We start from the raw sequence: 13,601 nt of genomic DNA on the forward strand, positions 1-13,601 counted from the left end.
AGACTCAAGAATTGGTCACTTAAATGAATGAGCCACCCAGGTGCCCCTGGAGTCCCATAATTTTAATGTCCTTTTAGAATACATTTAAAAATAACTGAACAGAAAAATATTTCGAACTAGTGCCAAGATCTATTACACACTTCATTCAGTGAATCATGATGTTACAATAATAACTCCAGAGCAAGATTATATAATAGAAGAATAACAGACACTTCTTTATATTTTTGGATAGTAAAATAAGGACATGAGATTCACTTTAAATGTTTGATGCATTGATTCTATCACCTGTAAGTTATGTGGATGATTTGGGACCACAAAGTGAGACAGAAACCCAGACAGAGTAAGCAGGGGCATGGAAGGAGCTTGTCAAACAAGAGGAAGAAATGTTTTTGACGTTCGCGGTTTTCTAATTTGCTGAAATCCTGTGAAGATGTTAGTGGCCAATGCTTCTGAGCGTTCTGGGTTAAAGAAAATTTAGTGTCTTCTAATGCAGTGGAGGATTGCTGTGTGATTTTATCTGATTCTATACATTAAAACTTTAATTACTGCATAAGAGGGAGGATGGTTTTTATAGTATTTTGTTGACAAGCTTTCCTGTCTGGAAGAATTTCAAGTATGAGCTAACGTGGCAGTTAATTTTTGATGTGAGCTAAGACAACTGAAGTTTCTGAGGCTATGAGTTCAAAAAAACCACCTCATACCATAGTTTTAATGGACACAGCTATTATTTTGTTCTGTGAGGAAATGTGTTTGAGAAGAAATACCTTGTTTTCCCCTGTAAGGTGAGTTTCAAAATTGGTGGAGTGTTGTCAAAAATCAATGGGGAGTATTTTTTCAAAATGTGTAGGTCTTCCTTTCCTTAAAGTTCTCCTAAGATGTCTGTGAGCGGAATCTGTATACACCTATTTTTTAAAAGCTTCCCAGATGATTCTGAAATGTTTAATTAAGGATACCTGGGTCAGTATATGTTAAGTATTGGCATATAGTGCATGTAGATCATTTATTTATAATTTCAAAACATCCAAAATTAGAATTTTATTTATTTGTTATTATGTAACTGCTGTTTAGAATAACTATCAGAGATTTACTGCTTTATAAAAATTTACTTTTTTCATTCCTGTTCTAATTTAGAGCTTCCTTTTCACCTTTGTGCGGGTGCCCATGTGCCCGTGTATGTATTTTTTCTTTGTAAGTTAAAGCAAAAAAGGGAAATGGTACTTAGGAAACAAAATTAAAAAAAGAATTGGTAACTGGCCATCTACCATTGATTAATTAAGTTATGAAATAGGGACAGGCAAGAGAACATAGCAACCCTATAGCTATGTATTTTATTTTAAGGGAGGAATGCTGTCCTCTGGTTCTAATTTATCAAGTCAAGGCAAAATAATTATGTCTATGTGTATATACATATGTATATATGTCACTCTCTCTATGTATATATCCACAAAATTGAAAAATTCCTTGTTCTCAAAAGTAGAGAATCAACAAAGTCTTTGGTGCCTTTTTTCTCTTTGAGTCATGAGGTAGTCTTATGAAGCCTGTGGAGTTAGTTCTCCACATAGTTCTGTTACTCGCTGCTGTTTAAAACTGAATTTTTTTTTTTTTTTCAAGCAGAAAAGAGGGGAGCTTAATCATAGAGCCCATGGAGCCTTTTCCATAGAATTAAAATTTTGCTATTGGTTATTATTACAAAAATAACCTCAACTTTATGATCAAAGTTATGATTTTTCACTTTCTGCCTCACCTTTCAGAAAGACTATCTGCAAATAAGGAGAATGAAATTGATATTTTGGCTGCATAAATGCAGAGAAATTTTCTTTGGTTAAGTACTCCCTCCACTAACAAATCTGAGTACATTTAACTGCCTAAAACACATCTTAGTTTTTGAATACCACAGAAATGCCAAAAAAAAAAAAAGCCAACTATAAAATATCATACTTCATAAGCCGAGATGATCAGCTGGAGAATATTTCCGGAGTCCTTCTGAAGTAGCCCAACTGTGGCTCCAGGAATGAGTTTTGCATAATTCTGTAAACAAAAAAGAATAAGTCAATCTTCTCCTTATAATCAAGAAATGTTAAGTGTGGGTTTCAGCCTGATGGTTGAGATCACCTCTATTTAACTGGCTGGGGGAAACAGGATCCTGGTAATAAACCAGTGTTTCTCCTGAAACTGTGGTCCTGTCTGCTGCTCCTTCATGTGCACAAGTGGGAAACGGATTGACCAGAGTTGCCATTGGGGACATCAAGTGTGTGTGGTTGCCTTAGTCTAGAACTGTGATTTATATCACAACTGGAGTCAAGTCTCAAATAATAATAGCACTTATAAATGTCTTCCATTTGCAGAGCATCTTTTGTCCAAAAAATTCTTAGCCCGTTACCAGGAGCCATCTTCTCTTTTTTTGTAATGTTATGGAAACCCAAGTTCCACATTGGCCCCTCTCTGCCATCAGGTTGCTCTGCGAGTCTTTCAACCCAGGGGTCTTTAATTGTCAATCGCTTGGTGGTGAAAAGGAGTGAGTTATTTGGAGGCTTGCAGATAGCCCTCTTTCCTAGTGGAAATGAGCACTCTTTGAGGGATGTCACCGTGGTGTTGGGGTTGACTGGAATTGATCTCCACTCAGCACAATGGAGTCAGTCAGAACCTATCTCTAAACCATCGGCATGTTCCCACCTGTGGAGAACTCACGTTAGTTCAGCAACACTCCAGGGATCAAGCAGGACCAGGGAATGCGGCATTTCAAAGAAGGGAATTTTCCAGACCGCTGAAAATTACCCCTCCCTTAAGTTTTATGTTTTAAAACTTATTTTCAAATGAGAAGTTTTCTAAAGGATATGGTACACACCTCTGTTTTCTTAAATAAAGATTCCCAAGCATATTTGGACTGTTTTCTTGAAGCAACAGTTATGCTTATCAATATTAACTATAGCTCTATAACCATCAAATACTTCTACAATCCATGGGTAGATCACATTCATACCAAGTGGTCCCCAACTGCTATGCTTTTGCTTCTTCTATTTGTTTTTAAATAGTTTCTATCTTCTCCTTGTTAAGCTGTAAGATATCACTCACCTACCAATTTTCACATTCATTCATTTACTGTTGCATTCAACACATATTAAGTAGGCTTGATATGCTGTGCTATGTCAAGAAGAGACAATCACTCTTTTTTTTTTTGTCAGCTGTGGTCTCCTGCGTTGCTGTGTGTTGTGAAGTCCGATGACTGAATTTATTAAAATGGCACATAGAAAGAGAAATAGGTTTTGAGTGAAGGATTTAGGGCACCTCCTCTAATTCAAACATAATGGTATCTTGTCTTATTCCCAGGAAAATGTAAGTAGCTTAGAAGATGTACTATAAGACTAAGTTAGAATTAATAGTAATTCTTGATTATAATCGTGATATTAGGTAAATAGATCAGGTCAAGGGGAGGCAAGGAGAGGAAGGAATGAAGCCAGGGTGACGTTAGAACACCAACATGTTCTAGGAGGTCTCAGGCACTTGCTAGAGGCGGGTACCTGGGGTAACTCCAAGGTCTTTACAACTCTTACATGGAAAAATGGGTGGTGCTTTTAATTGGTGGATTTTGTAATATTCCACTTATTTCAGTGTTTATGATTGTGCTTAAGTTTGAAGTTGATGGAAATCTGAACTCTTACAAGCATCAGTTGTCACTCTGACTGCGTTTTATTTTTGAAGAGGTCATGGACAGTAATCCAGGTAACATTCCTCTCATTACCCGGTGCCCTACATCACTGCCTATGGAAGGCGGGCCCCACTCTGTTCCCTGAGTCAGGTAGAACTTGTCAAATATGACGAAGGCACCGGTTCATTGACTTGCCTTTTCAAATAAACACATGTCAAAAGGGCTGTGAAGCATGAGACCTGTGGTTAACAGTGAATACTTAAATAGGAACTTGAATCTCACTCAAGAGGAGCTGGAATGTGTGTAAATTTGACTGGTCCCAAAAGTGAAGGCAAAAGGAAACTTTAAAGCTTGATAAAGAAAGGTTTGGATCTTCCTGAAAAAGAATGTCACAGCTATTAGCTTTGCACAAAACTGCTAGCCTTGAAAAATGCCCTGGTTTCTCCCAGGCCAAGGTATAAGGGGTACTTTCCACAAGCACTAGTTCAAGTAGCCTCTAAATTTTGGGTTAATTTGTAGTTAACACAGCCAAATCCATCTACTTCCTAGAGCATAATTATGAACCTGCATGTGGTATGACATTTGCCATTTGGCTATTAGGACAAGTAGTTTAGCATTAATCGCCTTTGCTGATTGCTACTAGAGCAAGGGTATAAAGGAGTTGGCAGCTAATAGCAGTACCCCGTGATGACTCTGACAATTGTGTAGAGGAAAACTATTAATTAATTTCTGGATGCTGATTCCTCCCAAAAGCATTGCAAATAATTAACTGAAAACATGGGCAATTTGGTTTCCTGATCTAACACTGTAAAAAATTATACTTTAAGTCTTGTAGTATTATGATTACTGTAAATATCATGTGTCAAATGCCTTTCTTTTGTTAAAGCCCTAAAGTGCTATTATAAATTGTCCTGATTAAACATGTTTAATGTTAGAAAAAGGATAATTTTGCATGCCTGGATATGATAAATTACAGCACCGTGACTGTAAAAGATAACTCTTGGTATTAGAAATGGTAAACTCTAAAAACATGATGTTTTATGAGTGATTAAAAATGCCATCTCCTTGGGCTTGAATTTCTTGGGCTTGAATTCCCTCTTATCTGCCCATGGATTATCCTAATTATGGATTTTTCTCCCTCTTCTGCTACCATGCCACCCAGGAGTTCCCGAGGTTACTTTTCTCATTTGTGTTTGCAAAGTTGGCTTTTACCGATTGCCTTAGTTTTCTAAACTTCCTTCATCAAAACCTATTTATTTGCTCACTATGCTCCCATCTCAAAAAAAAGATTTCTTATTTGTCCAACAGTTTGCATTTGCTCCTTAGAAATTTCCTCCTTGTCTAGGAAGAAGGGTAAGAAGAGGACGGGTGGTGGGGGTGCCGTGCCTGGGCTCAGTGGTTCAGTGTGTCTGCCTTTGGCTCAGGTCATGATCCCTGGGTCCTAGGATCGAGCCCTGCATCAGGCTCTCTGCTTAGCAGGGAGACTGTTTCCACCCACCTCTCTCTCTGCCTACTTGTGATCTCTGTCTGTCAAATAAATAAATAAAAGCTTTAAAAATTTTTTAAATAATTAAAAAAAAAAAAAAGAAGAAGAGGACAGGGGGTCATTTAGTGGGCAGGCAACAAAGGATAGAGAGGAAAGTGCCTGAATTCACATCTGCACTCTGGGCTCCTCTCAGGAATGTCTCCAAAGTCAGGGCCTCTTGGTGTCTGGCTGCTAGAACAAACTCTCAGCTGTGTACTCCTGCTTTATTGAGGGCAGTTGTGTACCTGCCACTCCAGCTACCCACAAGCAGACTACTGGTTGGCTTTTTCTTCAAAGAAACTCAGACTAAGGACCCTGGCAGATACTTGGCTGCTTTTGGTGCTAGAAGGGACATTCCAATGTGACTTGCATTCTTGCTTTGACTGCACTTCCTGTTGGGTTCACTCATCTCCAGGTTTATGCACTGGGAATATGGTTTAGTATTAACTATATCCTTGCTGGACATCTTGATTGGGTTTCTGTCTTAGATAGTTACCTTCCTGAACTCTTTCTGTCCTACCGTTGTGCCATTTCTGCTGTGGTCTCGAAGACTCTTCACCACCCGAGACTCAGTAGCCACCATTTTATACAGAGCATGCTACACATGTCCCTCATCAGAGAGCAGAGAGGTTGACTTCCCATATATCTGCTAGCAACCATTTTAGTAAAGAATGTGCAAAACCAATCTGCTGCTTGTCTTTGCACTTTATGCTTGCTTAACTCTTTCTGCAAAAGCTCATTAATATGGAGGGACTTTATGCTCAGTGCCATTTATTTTCCATATTATATAATTAATCAACATCAGTATTTCTGGTCTTAAACTATATTACTAAATGTTTTTTGTTTGCTAAAATACATTTAGTCAGAGTTTGGCTTGTAGAGATTGACAACCTGTGATGTTATATAGTACGTCCACAAATATTTTCCGTAATATCTTACCATATATATGTATAGTTATTACCTTATATATCTTCAATTAATAGCTACTATTTGTCCATTTTCTTTCTCAGAAACTTTAATGGCAGTATAACACACATGCACAGCCTACAAGTAATAACTATACAAAATGAATATTTAAAAGTAAACAAATAGTATTCAATGAATATTTAAAAAGTAAACAAGCAAGTAATCATACCAAGATCAAGAAATAGGGCATAATCAGCCCTCTGGAATCCTCCCTTGTGCTGCTTCCCAGTGAATACCACCCTTAAAAGACTAAACACTGTTCTGACTTATTACCACAGAAGTCAGGGAAGATAATTCCACTGCCTTAAGGATAACAAAAATGGCTTAAGTAGGACACAAAAGTACTACCTATTTAAAGAACAGAATTGATAAGCAGGACTTAAAATAGGGATTTCTGTTCTGAAAAGATGCCTTTAAGAGCGTGAAGAGGGGCCTTTGAGTGGGAGAAAATATGTATAATACATACATCTGATTTGGCACCAGAATATCTAAACAACTCCTGCGTATCGACAAGGAAAAGACATCTGGGAAAAAAATGGATATGCAAGTGGCAAAAGAGTATGGCAAAAATGTTCAACATCATTAATCATTAGAGAAATAGAATGAGATGCCAGTGTGCACCCACTAGAATGTCTAAACTGTAAAAGAACTGACGATGCTCTCAAGTACTTTTCAGGGGGCGTCTATACTGGGACAACTACTTTGGAGAACTGGCAGGAGCTGCCAGTGTTGAATAAGAACATGGCCAATGGCTCTACCATCTCACTCCTAGGTATGACCACTACGGAGCTGAACCCATGAGGTTTGATTGCTCTGAGACAAACAAGTGCATAGAGAGGCATTCATTCATGTTGTCAAGAGGCATTCATTCATGTCAACATGTTGTCATGTTGGTAATCAAGATGTCACCTACATTAGAGAAAGTACAGATAATTCTTAAAGGGTCTTAGATCCTTCAGGTGTTTGGCCAATAAGGAGTAACCAGTTCTTCCCTGGATTTCTTCTACTTGGGGTTGGACCCAGGGGAGCTAAACACTGGCAAACTTCTCAGCACTCACAGCACAGCCTGCTTCTTTCTGAATCTCCATCCTCAGGAGCTGATTTCAGGACCAGGTCCTCATGATCTCCATTCACCAATTCAGGGGGCCTCACAATGGGATGGAGAGGTCCTCACGAGTCTCCTGGCCTCCCCATGCACCTCCTGCCTTTGGACACCTACATCCTTAGGAACCCAAGGGTTCTGGAGCATCTGTTATTGTGGGTACTCTGGGACACCTTGGGGAAGTAACAGAAATTCATAGGACAGGACCACCTTGCTCTTTAGGTCCTTAGTTTTATATAGTTCTTTGTTCTGGTACAATGAGCCCATAATGTAGATAGTTCTAAAGGTGCCTGGAGATTGCCTGTAGCCCACCATCATCTGGGAAAGAAGAACTAGAGCTAAGATTTGTGGTACCTGGTAGATCCATCTCTTTCATTCTTCCCACAAGCACTTTCATTCAGGTACCATTATTATATCTGTTTTCCTTCCAAGATATTGAAGCCCAGAGAATTTAGTTTGCTTGCCTGAGGACATCCAGCTTAGAAAGAGCTGGATTCATCTGTCTGGTCTTCTCTGCTCTGCTCTGCTCTAGAACCAGATCTCTTAGCCAGGCCACTGATGGAAAGTGCCTGGCAATGGCTATTCTGGTCTGGAGATGTCATCGGTGAGCCCGAGAGATGTTAACAAATAAGTCTAAATTAACAGAATGTATTAGGTCCACAGGGCTGCTATATCTAAGTGGGTGGCTTAACCCAACAGAAATTTGTTATCTCACGGTTCTGGAGGCCAGAAGTCCGAGATCAAGGTGTCAATAGACACCTCTGAAATCTGTGCTCGCCTCTGCCTAGCTTCTGGTGGTTGCTGGCACTCCTTGATGGTCCTGGGCTTAGAGATGCATTCACTTGAGTTTTTACCTCCATCCTCACATAGTGTTCTCTTTTCTAGGTCTCCAGCTCTGAGCCTCTTCTCTCCTTATAAGCACACCACTCATGTTGGATTAAGGATCTACCCTGCTCAAGTACAACCACATCTTAACTAATGACATCTGCATTGCCCTTTTTCCAAATAACACCATACTCTGAGGCACTAGGGGTTAGTACTTTAAAATATCTTTTGTGGGGATACAAGTCAACCCCCTGCAGTCTGCTAGGGTTCTTTTGATTTGTTTAACCCTTAAACCCTTAGTTTTGGTTGGAGAAGGCAGTACCTTGCAGGATCACAGAGCTAATAAGTGGTTAGAAACCGATCTTGACTCCAAAGCTAGTGCTCATTCTGCGCCCCCAGACCCTTGCCAGGCCATGGCAGGAACTGGCACAAATGCCAACTGCCATCAAGGGTGAGGCTTATTAGAAAAAGTTAAGATAATGCTTTGTATTTATATATAGTGGGTTAGAGAATACAGAACATTTTCTTACCTGAAGCAAAAAGAAAGGAAGAAAAAGTGTTGTGGCTATAATCACTTTCAAATGGAAAGGCTACATCTTGAAAGAAATGTAGCAAGTAGCAAAAGCATAGAAGCAAAATTTTTTTTTTTTTTTTTTTTTTTTGTTCCTTGGGGACGATATTGTGATTTATCTGGTCAAAGGAAAACAGCTCTTTGCAGGTGATGCTTTGCTTTGTTGAGCAGTATGCTTCTTCCAGAGCTAGTGGCGGGCTGGGTTTGCTGAAATAAGTCCTTCTGAAGGCAATCAGAAGGCTTTCTTCCAGTGAGGTCTTTCATTCTTGTGGGATTTTATTCTGCTCGTTTCTCTTGTTCATTATCGTAAATGCAGGGCTCCCAGTATTATGCAAAAGTTTACCCCCAGGCTTGACTGTGTTACTAGGACACCCAAGATTCCAAAAAGAATATGTAATTGTTTCTGGCACAAGGTAGCATGAATGTCTGTCTCTGGGTTGCATGCTATCTGCTTTGCCTTCAGGCTTTCAATTGTCAGCATTCCCCAGTCAGGCAGGCAGCAAAGGGAGTGTACTAATTAGATCAGGTGCTTGATCTTGAAGTCTGCACCAGCAATGACTAGGTAGTCAGCTTCGGAACTTTTGAGCACTACCTGTCTTTCTCCCAGTCTGCCCTGGAATGTAATTATCTTGTCAGCCAAGGAGCTGTAGCACGCAGCTGAACGAGAGTGCTCCGCAGCAGTGACAGAGTGATAAGGGAAGACGAATGGACCCACCGTGCATGACTGTGCTGAGACAAACAAATGCACACAGAGGCATTGGAGAATGGAGACTTAGAGAACAAAGAGGCTACCCTGACTATTTGTTGCTGAGGAGACTTCAGATCGTCCCTTAATAAGAACACCCTGCTCTTTGAGAGGGATTGCAGACCTTTGCTGGCAAATGCAAGTCCCAAAGCTTCAGAGAGCTGTTTTAAAATGGGAAGCAATGTTGGGTTCAGTAGCAGTTTATGTGCTTTGCAGACCAAACGGCAGGTAATAAAACTTTGAAAGAGGACTAGGAGGAGCACGATGAAGGGGACCAACAAAGAAAAATTAGGAATATATACAGGGACTTCTAAAGAGATATCAGCTCTTGTTACTACAAGTGTGGTGGGTTGGCCAGGAGCAGCAGCAGCATCTGGAAAATTGTGAGAAATGCAAAAACTCATTTTTAACGTTTTGAGGACCCTCCATATGGTTTTCCATAGTGGCTGAATCAATTTACATTTCTACCAATAGTGCAAGAGGGTTCCCTTTTCTCCACATCCTCACCAACACTTGTTACTTCTTGTCTTTTCAATGATAGCCATTTTAACAGGTGTGAGCAGATATCTCACTGTGGTTATGATTTGCACTTTTCTGATGATGAGTGATGTTGAGGATCTTTCCATGTGCCCGTTGGCCATCTGCATGTCTTCTTTAGAGAAGTGTCTATTCAGGTCTTCTGCACATTTTTTTTTTTAATTGGATTGTTGGGGCTCCTGGGTGGCTCAGCAGGTTAAAGCCTCTGCCTTTAGCTCAGGTTGTGATCCAGGGGTCCTGGGATGGAGTCCAACATCAGGCTCTCTGCTCAGCGGGGAGCCTGCTTCCCCCTCTCTCTCTCTCCCTGCCTCTTTGCCTACTTGTGATCTCTGTCTGTCAAATAAATAAAATATTTTTTAAAAAATTGGATTGTTTAGGGTTTTGGGATTTTGTTTTTTGTTTTGCTATTGACTTGTGTGAATTCTTTATATATTTTGGACATTAATCCCTTACTGGATATATGATTTGCAAATATTTTCTTCAGTAGGTTGCCTTTTCATTTTGTTGATTGTTTCCTTTTTTGTGCAGAAGCTTTTTAGTTTGTTGTAGTTCCACTTGTTTAGTTTTGTTTTTGTTTGTTGACTTTGCTTTTAGAGTCGGATCCAAAAAATCACTGCCAAGACCAACATCAAGGAGCTTACCACCTATGTTTTCTTCTAGGAGTTTTATAGCTTTAGGTCTTACATTTAAGTCTTGATTCCATTTGAGTTAATTTTTGTGTGTAGTGAAAGACAGTAGCCTGGTTTCATCATTTTGCCTATGGCCGTCCAGTTTTCCCAACATCCTTTCTTGAAGAGAACTTGAAGGGGCATTGTATATTTTTGCCTCCTTTGTGGTAAATTAATTGACTATATATGTGTGGGTTTATTTCTACCATATAATTCAGCAATTCCACTTCTGGGTGTTTACTCAAAGAAAATGAAAACACTAACTCAAAAAAGATATATGCGCCTTCATGTTTACTACAGGATTATTTATAATAACCAAGATATGGAAACAACCTAAGTGCCCACCCATAGACGAATGGATAGAGAAGAGTGGTACACACACACACACACACACACACACACACAGAATGGAATATTACTTGGCCATAAAAAGAAAGGAATCTTGCATTTGCAGCAATATGGCTAGACCTTGAAGGCATTATGCTAAGTAAAAGCTAAGTAAAATAATTTTGACAGAGAAAGACAAATACCATATGATTCAATTAAATCAAAATAAAACAACAAACAAAAATGCCAAGCTCACAGATACAGAGAACACATTGATAGTTTCCAGAGGAAAGAGGGGATGGTGGGGGGATGAAATGGGTAAGGGGAGTCAAAAAGTAAAACTTCCAGTTTTAAAATAAATATATCATGGGGATATAACGTATAGCATGACAACTATGGTTAACAATACTGTATTACATATTTGAAAGGTGTTAAGACAGTCAATCTTGAAAGTTCTCATCACAAGAAAACATTTTTGGAAGTATGTATGGTGATGGATGTTAATTAAATTTATCATGGTGATCATTTTGCAGTATATACAAATACTGAATCATTTGTTGTACAACTAAAACTAATGAAATATGTCCATTATACCTAAACTTTTTAAAAAAGTTGAAATGCAAAACCTCAGACCCCCATCCTATACCTGAATCAGAGTTGGTATTTTATTTTATTTATTTATTTTTTTAAAAGAATTTATTTATTTGACAGACAGAGATCACAAGTAGGCAGAGAGGCAGGCAGAGAGATAGAGGAAGGGAAGCAGGTTCTCCACTGAGCAGAGAGCCCGATGTGGGGCTCGATCCCAGGACGCTGGGATCATGACCTGAGCCGAAGGCAGAGGCTTTAACCCACTGAGCCACCCAGGTGCCCCTAGAGTTGGTATTTTAATAAACTCCCTGAATGATTCGAGACACCTGAGGAACTTAAAACCAAAACCAAAACAAAACAAAAGAAAAGAAAAAAAGCAACAATGACTCCTGGGTCTTAGCCTTAGAAATACTGAATTAATCAGATCAAGGTGTGGCCCGAGCACTGGATTTTTTAGAAAGCTTCCTAGGTGATTTTAATGAGCACCAAAGTTTAAGAATATCCATTATAGAATAATCTGTCCACATCCTTCTTCTTGCCAAATGGATGCTTCCAGGAAGGGTTGTGACAATCTGGAAAATAAATTTGCTATGTTTTTAAACCTATGTACCCACGGGCGCCTGGGTGGCTCTGTCAATTAAGCCTCTGTCCCTTGGTTTTGACTCAGGTCATGATCTTGGAGTCATGGGATTGAGCCCTACCTTGGGTTCCGTGCTTGGTGAGTAGTCTGCTTCAGATCCTTTCTCCCTCCCACTCTGTCCCTCCCCTCGATTGTGTTTCTCAATCTCTAAAAATAAATAAATTAATTAATTAAATTAAAAAAAAAAAAACTGTACACCCATAATTCATAAGGGGTCCTTAGTTGGTCAGGTACCTGTGATATCTATTCTCTAAATCAAGAAAAAAAAGTGATGTTTTGGAATGCATGATGCCCATGGAATAACACCCTGCTACTTCTCTAGGTCTTTAAGACTGAGGTGTCTAGTTGTAGCCTACCTTTTCCACTGCATCTTCTTCTATCCTAGCTTACATCAGGCTGGCTAGCCTTTTTTCAGTTTCTCAAACACATTGAGCACTGAGTCCTTTGCTGCCTTGGGCCTTTGCACATGCCTTCTCCTCTTGAAAACCCCTCAACGTTTAGGTTGCTTCTCTGTAATCACCTCTTAAAAGGGGTCTTCCCTGAAGAGCCTATAGAAGAAAGTCTTACACTCTCCTCTTTAATTTTTTCCATTGTTACACACTATTCTTTTCCATTTTTTAGTAATATTTCCAAAGTTTTTAGTGTGGGTCTCAAATATGTCATGGAACATACTAATACTAAGAAAAATTATTTTTGTTTATTTGAAATTCAAATTGAATATCCTGTATTTTTATGTGCTAAATCTGTCAACCTTATAGAAAAAGTATGTGGACTTCTGAATAAGTGAATAAAATGTGTCCAAAATGTTCAAGCTCAACAAAATGTTCTCCTTTGAGAATTTTCTGTCTACTTTTTGAAGATTCAATACCACAAGGGCAAGAAAATATTGAACGATATTGTAATTAGTAGTTACCTCTTGTAGCATATTTTTGGCTCTTTTAGGTCATTAGGCATAAAATTAAAATGCACAATACTCCCAAACTTTTCTATGCCCAGGGCCAGTCAGTTTAACTTGTCCCTTGCACCCTGATGCTCTATGTAATCTGCAAAAGGCTATGCCATGTGAAGAATGCTTGGTTGTAGTTAAACTCCTGTCTGGTGATCCAAGCCAAGGTGAGCTTCCTTTAAGCATCACTGTAATTTGGGCCAACCTTGCAGGCATGGACAGAGTGGCCAACTGTTGCTGTAGGTGGGCTTCAGGGTATAAATGGGTGACTGAGTTAAATAAGAATTCTGTGAGGCTCCGAGAAAGCAGAGTGGAACCCTTAACAGAGCTTTGAGCCCTTTGTGGTAGAGGGGGTGCCTTTGAAGAAAGAGTTTGTTTCACAGATGTTGGAGTCTCATCAAAAGGGCACTTTTGGGGATTAGAAAAAGAATACTAGAAATAATTTGCTAGTCCTATTAAGGTTATTACATGAATACGTAAAAAATAACTAAGTACCATGCAAATATGTGAAA

The 13,601-nt window shown here is 39.3% G+C and overlaps 1 protein-coding gene across 5 annotated transcripts in view; it reads right to left on the bottom strand.

The window, feature by feature from the left end:
* ITGB6 (integrin subunit beta 6) overlaps positions 1–13,601 on the bottom strand; it is an 80,777-nt gene that overhangs the window by 37,339 nt on the left and 29,837 nt on the right. For all 5 annotated transcript variants that reach the window (XM_046019735.1, XM_046019736.1, XM_046019738.1 and 2 more), the window contains one exon: positions 1,939–2,028. In XM_046019735.1, the coding sequence (XP_045875691.1) occupies positions 1,939–2,028 (90 nt within the window). The remainder of the gene's footprint in view (positions 1–1,938; positions 2,029–13,601) is intronic.

The sequence above is a fragment of the Meles meles genome, chromosome 9, assembly GCF_922984935.1.
Source record: "Meles meles chromosome 9, mMelMel3.1 paternal haplotype, whole genome shotgun sequence".
Classification (NCBI taxonomy): domain Eukaryota; kingdom Metazoa; phylum Chordata; class Mammalia; order Carnivora; family Mustelidae; genus Meles; species Meles meles.